Raw genomic sequence first — 11,908 nt, 5'->3', positions numbered from 1 at the left:
CTTTGTTTTGATTTATATATACATACATATAAAACAGGCATATATTTTATGTGCATTATATGATTACAGACTAAATATAATGACAAACTATGTATATGTGTGTATATATATTCTACATAATAATAGTAGCAGCAATATGAAAACATGTTAACATTTTTTAATGTTAACATCATGTACACTGAAATTTTATTTCTTCCAATTATTCTGAAGGATAGTCCATTTCCTGAAGGAAAGTGAAGGGTAAATGTCAGATGACCGAATCACAAAATACTGGAAAGGTTAAGGCAGAAGCAGAGAGTTGCCATAGTACTTTTAGTCTCAGACATGATAATTAGTAAATTTATTCTGAGACTGTTCTTGTAGTGATACAGAAGTCTATTTTCATGGACAATGATGAGGACAAAAAGGCAGGGCAGTCACATTCAAAACTCATTTCTTGACTGTCGTCATCAAGGTTTCCTCTAATGATTTAGGAATAAATATTAATGTTCTGTGCATTTACTAGAGGGCATGCCTATTTGTCTACCTTTTACACACTGTTCCTATAGTTTATCAGTAGATAATGACAGAAGTTTATGGCTTTCAGAGTGGCCATTAGAAAAAGAAGAAAGTAAACCATTTTTAGATTCTGTACATACCAATATTTCTCTTAGTTTTTACTTCAGTGTCTTCGATAACATTATACTTAGGGAGTATGATGACTATTATGAATCTAAAAAACTATTTTTTAGCACTATGGCTAATATGATCTCTTTAATAGGTATAATTCCCCTTATCATTGAATAAGTTAGGTGCTTGCTGTGTCATTTTCAAAGAGTTTGAAAAACTTGAATCAATGACCCCATGATCCACCTACACTGGATAAATGTCTGTCAAATGGCATTAATATAAAAAAAGCCTATCATACAGTTGGTCAGCATCTCTAGCTATTTACTCAGTTGTACAAAAGTCTCATCAAAAATTGATTTCAAAATCAATTTCTGTGATTTGAGAATAGGTGCTATCACATTCATACTGGGAAAGTTTTTAAAAGTGTCCATAGAAATATTTACAGTCGTTGCTGTAAATACAAAGTAAAGAAGAAACTTCGAGCAATCATTCTAATGATGCAATTCATTTACCTTCAATACCTGAGTCTTTTATTTGTGGTGTACCTCTAACCTCAGCTAGTCACATATAAAAGTAAATACTCAGAAAAGTCAATGTTTTCTATGGTAACAGCTATATTTAGCTGAATTTTGAACTTGACTGTCAGTGGTAAGATGCTGAGCTATACTCCTACACAACCTGTGATTAACTTGCTCACTTGGAAAGCTGCTCAGATAAGCTTCCCAAGTACAACACAGAGGTCTGGGTCAAGAATTCACATCCTTTTTGGTAGGTTCTAGCATTTTCTTGTTGATGCTTATACAGCAGTTAGTTGTGATTTTGGTATTTTCATAAGTGGGTGAACTACTGCCACCTTGAGCTAATCTCTAGATGACTTCTTCTGTACAGTGATAGATGCTCAAAACAGATGAAGACCAAATTTTTGATATTGCTAATATTTTAGTCCTGATATTTTTGGTATTTTTTCTTATTGCTAATTCAACCAGGATATAAATTTACCTTTTTATTCTATAATATTTTATTGTTCTGTACTTCAAATTGTTTGCCTATATTGAAGTGGACTTTTTGTTCCAGTATTCTATAAAACAGAGATTATATGCTCATTTCCTTTATCTCACTTTCAAAGGATATATTAATGTATACTATATCATTTTTGGATTAGGCTAAACTATTAAAAAACACTAAAATGTACTTTAAAAATAAACAGTTTTAAACAATGCATACTTAGTAAAAAAGCTTTTCTTAATTATATGAAAATGAGATTCAGATTTAAAAAAAAGAATTTGTATCTTTTTCTGCTTCTTTAGTGATTCAACCTGCAGCCTCTAGTTGGGCAGAGGCTCTAACTACGGTAGAACCTCCCACCCAGCACCATTCAGCACAGCGGTGGGAACACCTAGCATGTGACCCCAAGGGATGGTTTCAGGGTGAAGAAGGAAGCCATACCTGCTTGTTGGAACAGATGAAGGTCATACTTAGACTGTGGCACTTGGAGAAACAGCTCTTCCTTGGCCTGAAGCTGGATATTGGTCCAGACTGATTCTATTGGAGCATTTTTATGTCAGGCTTCCTGGTTGGCAAATCCTGCTGCATAGAGTCTCTCCATTTTGACTGAAATTTTAGTATATATTTTTCTTTTTTAACTTTTCATATAGTGATAAGATTATTTCATACAGGAATAGTGCTGGATGGGTGGGATAGATTGTCCAAAGTCAATCTGTTCTCCTCAGCCTGAGTCAGAGCCACTGAATTCACTCTCTTCCTCTGTGCCCCACACTCATGTCCAACTCTTGGTCTTGCTCACTCTATGTTCCCCTCTCCCCTTAATATACATCTCCATCTCTTATTCTCTTTTATATCTGCAGTCCTTTTGAAATAAGAGCTTCTCTTTACTCATAGCCTTCCTTGACTAATGTGATTATGTGCCTCTGGACTGGGTATACAATGGAACTGTGGATTTTCAGGTACAGGTCACTTTTCTTCCCCTACAGATTGAACTATGAGCTTTGACACCGAGGTAATCATACTGCAGATTAGCTGGTCAAGATCCCAGGTATGTGTGAGACCTCTGTTGTGAAGCAGGCCTAAGTTTTAGTCCTGATTCTGATACTTACTCTATATTCAAGTCACTTAGCCACTAAAAGCCTCTGTTTTCTCATTTCTAAAATGAGGATAGTAATACTAGTTACCTTATACAGCTATTGTAAGCATTGGTTGCTGTTGTTTAGTTGCTTAGTCATACCTGACTCTCTTGTGACCCTGTGGGCTATTATAACCTGCCAGGCTTCTCTGTCCATGGCATTTCCCGGCAAGAATACTAGAGTGGGTTGCCATTTCCTTCTCCAGGGGATCTTCCCGACCCAGGGACTGAACTGCATCTCCTGCTTGGCAGGCAGATTCTTTACCACTGAGCCACCAGGAAAACCCATTGTAAGTGTTAAGTTATATTAAATTACACACAGCACAGAAAGCATATATCACAGTACTTAGCAGATGGTTAGTATTCAGTAAGCACTTCTTGTAGTTGTAGTAAGCCCCATTTCTTTACTTGGTTGCAGTCTCCTTGAGGTCAGACTCATTTTCTATCTCTTAATCCCTGCCAAAGTTTTAAGCAGACAGTAGATTCTGGTGATTAATTTTATACATGTAGTCAAATCACATTGAATTTGTATTATTTCTCAATTTCAGAGTAAGAACAGCAGAGTAAAACAGGCCCAGGAGCAGGCAGGCTTGGCCCTCAGGGAGGAGCGGTGTGGTCAGAGTATCAGACATCATTGTTGTGTCCTCCTTCTGGGACTTGAAGTCCAGAAAGCTCCAAATCTCAGAGAAGAAGTATGAGGGAGAACAGTTTGGATAAACACATTTAAATTTCTTAATCCCCTAATTGTAAAAGGTTAAGCAGATTCAAAATGAATACATGATTTAAAGCTAGTGGTCTTGAGACTTTTGCAGGATGGTTGTGCTTTGACCATCCTTTGCCAATATGCCTTGAATTAAGAAGCTCTTGCCGGAATTCTTAAACCCTTTCTTAAAATATGCTTGGTTTCTCTTCATCTTCCAATTAAAAGGAAATGAGAAGAGATGCCAATTCAGCTGCCCTTTGAAGGAAATATGTTGATCTCAGGACATATAATTTGCATAATAACATGTAGCACTTTGCCTTTTACTGAGGGAGCCCACCATCATGTCTGTTGCATTTCTTAAAACTTACATCAAGTCAGGTCAATCAAACTTAAAAGTCAGTCCATCTCACCAACTGTTACCTGGTGAGCCTGGCCCCTGTGGAGCTGCTGGTGCTCCTGGTGGCTGGAGTGCTGAGGAATCTAAATATTTCTTCTGTAGAATCTTCTAGAATCAAGCCCATTTGCTGTCATAGAATGCTGCTTGGCATGGAGGCCAATCTCTTGCATGGCATAACACACAAGGTTTTTGCATTTAGGTTATTTTAATTCATGGGTAGTGCATTTGGTATGAGTTTGATTTTTATAATTTCTGATTCAAATATTGTCATAAAACATTTGAAAACAGACCTTTTCTGTATCACTTTATAACTTTTCAATTAATTGATAACCATAAGTACAAAAATCACCTAATATAAAATCTCAGCTAAATTTTTGGACCTGGTTACATAAAGGTTTTTTGATGTAAACGAAATCAAAGTTGGGGCTAACCAGATTCTCTGTGACCATTTTATCCTTAAAATAAAATTTTGCATATGAAGCCTCTCTTTATTGAGTTTAAAGCAGCACTTCCAGTCAATTCCCAGCATCATCTAAATATTGATAGTCTGGGTACCTGAAGTGTGAACCTTCATTTCTTTCTTTTAGATATTGCCTCATGTTATCAATACATAATAGCAACCTCTTGATAAATGCTCATGAATGCAAATTCTTATTTTATATATTTTGAGAGGAGGGTAGAATGTACGGAGAATAACAGATAAGTATTTGCAAGTTCTGTCTACACATTTTTCTCCTTTCCATCTGATGCCAAATGTAGGAAATCACCTATAAAGACTCTTGGAAATGGTACGAAATTGTGCTGTCATTTGACCAAATAACCACAATTGTCTTTGGCTTTGAAAATTCTCCAATAAAAGGTTCTTATTTGGCCAACATCTTTTTAGTCACAATAAAAATTACAACTTAAAGAGCTTTTAAGTGTCTATACTGGCTGCAAAAGAAAACAGGACAATTATTTCATATGCACGTGTGCACATACCCACACAAACACACAAACACACACACACACACCACACACTGAACTATGTTTCCAAGGTTCAGTGAAGGCAGCACTTTTTCACTGGTAACATATCCAAAGAGATGAATCAGAAAATTTAGGAGTGATTTAACACCACTCTGCACAGACAATATCAATCCTATTTTGTGGGAACTAAGAAGGGTGGATAATTAAATAGTATTCTCTGAATGGCAAGAGATTATTTTTCTCTAAATTCAAGTCTGGAAGTCACCATCAGGGGGTCCACAGAACAGGCAAGAAGATGCCTAAAGTCACCATCAGGGGAAATAACACAGTGCAGTGTGTTTGCCCTGCCAGCCTAAATGATCCCCAGACAGACGCTACATGGCAGTCACATCATCACAATAGACCCAAGAAAGCAGTTTATGAAGAAAGGTACCAAACAATTGGGTGTAATTTTCATCATAATCTGCAATCTTTAACCTGAATAATGAAATTTAATCACCATAAATATTAAATAGTAGAATTCCAAATGATAGGATGACCCAAGTTATCTTTGAACTTTTTCTTTTTTAAAAGCTGGTCACAGTGGCACTTAAAAAAATAAATCAGAAAATAATATGGCTTCAAGTGGACAAATAAATATGAATTTTTAAGAAAGTCTCTGCATTATCTATTGCTTTCCTCTTGATTTGGCTCCATTGATAATTTCTCCCCAAGTTTTCTAATAAGTTCTGCCAGGTCTTCTGAATTCTGAGTTTTTTCTTCAAGGAGTTCATAACGGAGACTTGAGATGTCTTGTTTAATTTCCTTCAGTTCCCCTTTGAAAAATAAGAATGACAAGAAGTCAATTGTAAATATGTAATGCAGAGAAACTAGAGATTCTGTACAGATCAAAATCTGTTTTAATTCCACACACATCTATATTTTGAATCTTTTCAAAGGAAAGATTTCTATTTTCTCAGCTAAGTATTTTGGGTAATGAAAAGATTATAGAGAAAACTTATAATGAAAGTCCTCCTAGAATAATTGAAACATTGGCAACAAATGTTACAGGGTTTTGGGGGCAATGGACCCTCACTTTCCCCACCCATTTATTTCTCCCTCCAAGTGTAAGTGAAAGCATTAGTCACTCAGCTGTGTCCAACTCTTTGCAACCCTGTGAAGGCTGCTTTGTCCTTGGGATTCTCCAGGCAAGCATACAGGAGTGGGTTGCCATGCCATCCTCCAGGGAATCTTCCTGACCCAGGGATCAAACCAGGTCTCCTGTATTGCAGGCTGATTCTTTACTGTCTGAACTACCAGTGAAATCCTCTCCCTCTAAAGCTCCCCACAAAAATAGTACAGTCTACTTTCCCTGTCTGCAGGCTCTGCATCTGGAATATAAAGAATAGACTGGAATACAATGCTCCTTTTTTAGATAAGGAACTTGGTATTGACACAGGTCCTAGAACCAATCTCCCACAAAGACTAAGCGATGACCACAGTTACTTATCTAGCCAACGACATCTGCCCTTTGGAGAAATAGCCTCTATTTCCCCAGCATGAGGCAGTGCTGATGCCTGATGGGATGTGGTCTCCTCCCCTTGAAGCCCACCCTTCCCACGCCCACCTCTCCAGCTCTCTCTCAGCTCGGCCTCAGGCCCCAGGTGTGGCATATGCTCACGGGCTGACTTCAACTCACCTTCATTCACTTCGTCACTCTCCTTGTCTATCTGGGCTTGTAATACATATCTTTTAATGAGCCTCTTCATTATTTTCTAGACAGGGAAAGGAGAAATCCATCTTAGTTTTATGTTCATGAAAATCTCTCATTTGGAATAAGCTTCTGAATCTTTCTCTCTTTAGCAAATGCTTTGAAGTGATAGCTATGAGAGATTAAGACGATTTATCTGATTGGGAATGTATGCTATCTACAGATTTTAAAGTAAATTTTCATATCACCAGGGCTAATGACTCAAAAGTTAATTCATGAAAAAAGAGTAAGTTTAGAGCAAGCATGTAATCCTTGATGTTCATTGCTTGTATTTTACTTGAAAAATGTTAGAACAAGACACAGCCTTCCAGCTGGGTGAGTCAAAGGTGTGCATTTCGGCCTGTGGGAATGGAAAGTTAAGTAAATGTGCCTCATTTATAGATTTTCCCCTCCATTAGCAAGAAATGTAGCCAGTTTTGATTGTATACTTTCTGATAATTTAGGAATGGCTAGTTTCAATGTAATAATATTTCTCCAGCACTTGAGGATACTGCTTGAGGATACTGCTTTTTCTATATACTTTTTATAAATAATAAGAGGCTCAGCACATATGTAGGAAGTCCTGAGTGGATGGATATAAAGCTAAACCAAATCTTACTACCTAAGCCCAGAATTAAATGATAGACAATAAAGTCCCACTTTCAAGAACTTATTCTAAGGATGTAATTAGGTATACAAACAAGTCTGTTCATAGTAGTACTCCTTATAATAGTGGAAAAAATAAACCCTAAATGTTCATCAATAGGGGATTATTTATTTGTACCAAGGAATTCAGTACATCCATTAAAATTAATATGAATATATGCTTTGTGAAGTGGAAAACTATTACTCATTATATATTATTAACTCATTTAGATAACACTGCATATTTGTTGTTGTTGCTGTTTAGTCACTAAGTTTTGTCCTACTCTTTTGTGATGCTGTGGAGTGTAGCCCTCCAGGCTCCTCTGTCCAGACAAAAATAGCGGAGTGAGTTGCCATTTCCTTCTCCAGGGGATCTTTCCAACCCAGGGATCAAACCAGCATCTCATGCATTGGCAGGTGGATTCTTTACCACTGAGCCTTCAGGGAAGCCCAATATTGCATAAACATTTTTATAATAATATTAAAATGTATGTAAAGTTATACACATACATATAATCATCTGGCAGAATATTCAAAAAAGTAAGTAGTCTTAATTGCTCAGTAATAGGGTTTGAGGTGACTGTTACTCTCTTCTTTATGCTTTTTGTAATATAGTCTTGATACAATAAACATGTAGGGTCTAATTTCCATGATGGCAAGATTTAATCTATTTTATTTACTTCTATATCTCTAGTACTTAGAAAGTGCATGGTATGTGGTAGTTAATAAATATTTTTTTGTATTAGTGCATTATTACAGAAAAAATATCATAACAGGTCATTATCCTTTCAATAATAATTGCATAGTGTGAGTTTCTAAATATTACAAATAACTAGTCTTATTTCTTTAAAACCTCATGCTTACCTGATATTGTCTTGGAGGATTAGTGAAACTGTTTAACTGGAAATCTTCTGAGCTCCTTATACTTGATTGTTTACTATGTGCAAACTGTAATTTGAAAAGAATTAGAAGTTGATTCTTATTTAATTTTTAAATAATGTGATGGCATTTATCTCATAGTTTCATATGTGATCGTTACACATATGAACTAATAGTCTTATATACATAATCTTTTCTATATGTATAGTGCCATTTTAATTTAATTTGCTTAATATTCTGTCTTCCAACAGAAATCATAGATGTTTTAGGTGTGTTCATCAGAGGTTGTCTGAGGACTGTCTTAGACTTCGTGGCTGCCAGTCATGCTGTCATGAGAGTCATGCTCTAACACTCCCACAGTTGTGTCCTTAGTAGAGGGAGAGGCAAACAAGCTAAGAAAGTAATAGTGGTGGTCTCAGAAGTCCACTGGTGAGGGAGCCGCAGTCCAGCCACTGACAACACCATCTGCACAAGCAGTAGACTGTGATGAGACTCCCGAGGAAACACCAGGAGATGACTTTGTTGAGGGATAGGATCCAGGTGTCAAGAAAGCACTAATAAATCTATTTGAATTTTAGGTTCTGTAAAATATCCTATCTGGGCAGCACTTTTCAAATAATACATATGCTTGAAGAGGCAAACGACAAAGAAAGCAATCTGCAAGAGAGGTGGTAAAGCACCATATTAACATGCTAAGAGAAAGATTAGAAACCTCTTTAACACATTTTCTAAAGGGAAAATGACTTTACAAAGAAATAAGTAGGAGAAACTGAACAAAACACAGTATCTCCAGATATATATTTTGCGAGCTGCAAAATTTGTTCAGGGGTAAAGAAACTTCGAGACCATTTACTAAGACAGCCATGATTTCTATTTCTCAGTGATATCTACATTGTTAGAGCTAATGAATGCTTGCTTGCTTCAGTTGTGTCCGATTCTTTGTGACCCCATAGACTGTAGACCACCAGGCTCCTTTGTCCACGGGATTCCTCAGGCAAGAACACTGGAGTGGGTTGCCATTTCCTCTTCTGTTAGAAGTAAAGTGAAAGTGAAAGTCGCTTGGTCATGTCCAACTCTTTGCCAACCACTGGACTATATGGTCCATGGAATTCTCCAGGCCAGAATACCAGAGTGGGTAGCCTTTCCCTTCTCTAGGTGATCTTCCCAACATAGGAATCAAACCCAGGTCTCTTGCATTGCAGGTGGATTCTTTACCAACTGAGTTATCAGGGAAGCCCAAGGAAATTCAGTTAAAATCCTTAACTCCAATTCTTTGATGCTATAAATGGCCACACATTTATAGCACACTGCTGAAGTAAAGCAGCTATGCACACATTCATCCATTAAACAGGTATTTTATGAGCATCTTCTATATGTAAAGTACTGTGCTATGTCCTGTATTTAATGAAGAACATAAATAATTATCTAGCTGAGTTATAATAATAGGAAAAATATGGCAAGCCTGACAAGATTCATAAAAATATATATAATTGTGAAGATATTCTTTAGATAACATCCTTTTTCATGTAGCTATTTCCCTTTCTCTTTCACCCTTTCTAAAAATGTCAAGAAAATATCTGTATTTTTTTAATTTGATATCATCTTTTAAAAAAATAAGATTATATAATTGCCCAAATTAACCAGAGAGATGGCCTAGGTTCTGTAGAAGAACTCTTGACAAAAGCCTGAAAACTCAAATCTGGTTCTGCCTTCAGGTTAGCTGTGGAACACTAGGTGAAAAGCTGAAATCTTATAATCTCTCCTGATAGTGAAGAGAATGCCCTAGTTAATCTCTGGAGTCCTTCAAACCCCATTAATTTATGAATTTGTGAGACAAATATAAACTTCAACATGTTTTAATATTCATTTGAAAATAACATAATCATTAATTTTTATAATGATATAAAATATAATGATATTAACCTATAATATTAGATATGATTCCTGAATTTCAAACTGTGACTTATGCTTTAAAGGCATCATTAAACATGATGACCAGAGTCAAGCTCACTTCCACCCCTCAGTTTTTAAGCTAAAGCATGGAGGGTGAGGACAGGTTCATAACCAGAGGGAAAGGATCCAGACAAACGGAATTTGGGGGCATCACAGCCATCTACTTATGAACACCTATCCTCATGGTGGCAAGTTATTAATTTAATGTTTTACTTTGTTAGAGGCCACGGACATATCCAAATGGTGTTCGTGGAAATAAGAAAGTGAAAATTTATACTTCTTTGAGATTATTGTAGAGATGAATATGTGGACCTTAGTACATGATGTGCCAATCATCCCAAATTAAAGCAGCTCCACAACACACCACACCTATGGCAATAATACTTTTTTGAAAACTTAATAACCACATAGGTGGTCTTTCATTTGCTCTTTTCTAACTTATGGCCTTTGAGTTTGTTGTTCCCAATTCCCACATTATCTTGCTGGGTCTTTGCCTGACTGACTTGCTTTGTCTGATCCTCTGGAGTTGAGATCAATGTATAAGCTCCTCAAATGGCTTTCTCTGCCCACCCCATGAAAATAGATCTTGAGAAAGCTAGGCCTTTTGTATTCTTCGTGCTCTGTGCATGCTAAGTTCCTTTAGTCGTGTCTGACCCCTTGTGACCCTAAGGACTGTTGCCCACCAGGCTCCGCTGTGCATGGAATTCTCCAAGCAAGAATACTGAAGTGGATTGCCCTCCAGGGGAGCTTCCCAACCCAGACAATAAACCCGTGTCTCTTATGTCTCCTGAACTGGCAGGCAGGTTCTTTACCACTAGCACCACCTAAGAAGCCTCTTGTATCCTTCATAACATGCCAACTACTTTATTCATTGGCTTGTTTACATGGTTACTGTCTACATCCTCCTGGGCTCCACAGAAGGAGGGACTTTGTTTAGTTCATCTCAGTTTCCCCAGAGCCATCACTCTGAGACAGATGGCAAATGCTCAGAAGTAGCTGGCTGATGAAATGAATGAAGTACTTTTAGGTAACTAATGGAGATCACTTGGTTTCCAGACACCCTGGTGTACAAGGCATGTACAATCTAGATTTATGAAACAGCTGGCTACAACTCAACCACATGGGAAAGATAGATCTGAAACCTGGAGAGCTGGTTTTAAGGTCTGAGGCAGATGACTTACAAACTGACATACTGGATGACACAAAAGAGGCAAGGGAAAACCAGAAAACAGTTTTAAGAATGCATACAATTATAGGTTTTCTAAAGTGTAGATCTACAGTATGTCATACAGTTTTAGCATAACACATGGCTTCCCTTTGCATGCGCCCAGTAGGCAGAGTCTGGGTTTTCTCAGTTGCAACATTTTTAACACTTTGGGCTGAGTAATTTTTTTTTTTTTTTACTTTAAAAATTCCATGTGTTTGAAAATTAAATGTCCAATTTTCAATGACGGGTGTATCTAAGAAGCCATTACAAGGAAAATTAGAAAATATGTGTAACAGAAAATAATAGAATTTTATATCACTAACACTGCCATTTAATAGAAAAATCTATAATCACTTTTTAAAATCCAGATGCACGTTGGAATTTTTTGAAAAAATACAAATACCCAGGTATTGTTTTTTTGCTCCAAAGCTCCAGATGTAATTCCAATGAGCAGCCATGTTTTAAAACAAGGTTTTTAATTTGATCTTTTACTTTTATCTAGCCTGTTTCACTTTTTCTATTTCATATTCAATGTTCCCATTTCATTTCATTTATGGGTTGGGTACTTCCTTACTGTGGGGGTCTTCTAATGCATTGTATAATGTTTGCCAGTACCCCTGGTCTTCACCCCTAGATGCCAATAATAGGACCCATCACTAGTTTTGACAACCAAACCTGTC

The 11,908-nt window shown here is 36.8% G+C and overlaps 1 protein-coding gene across 1 annotated transcript in view; it reads right to left on the bottom strand.

The window, feature by feature from the left end:
• Positions 1-5,478: 5,478 nt before the first annotated feature.
• Positions 5,479-11,908, bottom strand: part of TRPC6 (transient receptor potential cation channel subfamily C member 6) — a 156,902-nt gene continuing 150,472 nt past the window's right edge. The window contains exons 11-13 of the mRNA XM_068988535.1: positions 8,054-8,137; positions 6,494-6,569; positions 5,479-5,630 (exon numbers count right to left, since the gene is read on the bottom strand). Coding sequence (XP_068844636.1) covers positions 5,479-5,630; positions 6,494-6,569; positions 8,054-8,137 — 312 coding nt within the window. The remainder of the gene's footprint in view (positions 5,631-6,493; positions 6,570-8,053; positions 8,138-11,908) is intronic.

The sequence above is a fragment of the Capricornis sumatraensis genome, chromosome 16 (assembly GCF_032405125.1).
Source record: "Capricornis sumatraensis isolate serow.1 chromosome 16, serow.2, whole genome shotgun sequence".
Classification (NCBI taxonomy): domain Eukaryota; kingdom Metazoa; phylum Chordata; class Mammalia; order Artiodactyla; family Bovidae; genus Capricornis; species Capricornis sumatraensis.
Note: the sequence above shows the minus strand (reverse complement) of the source record. Positions and strands in the feature narration are given on the sequence as shown.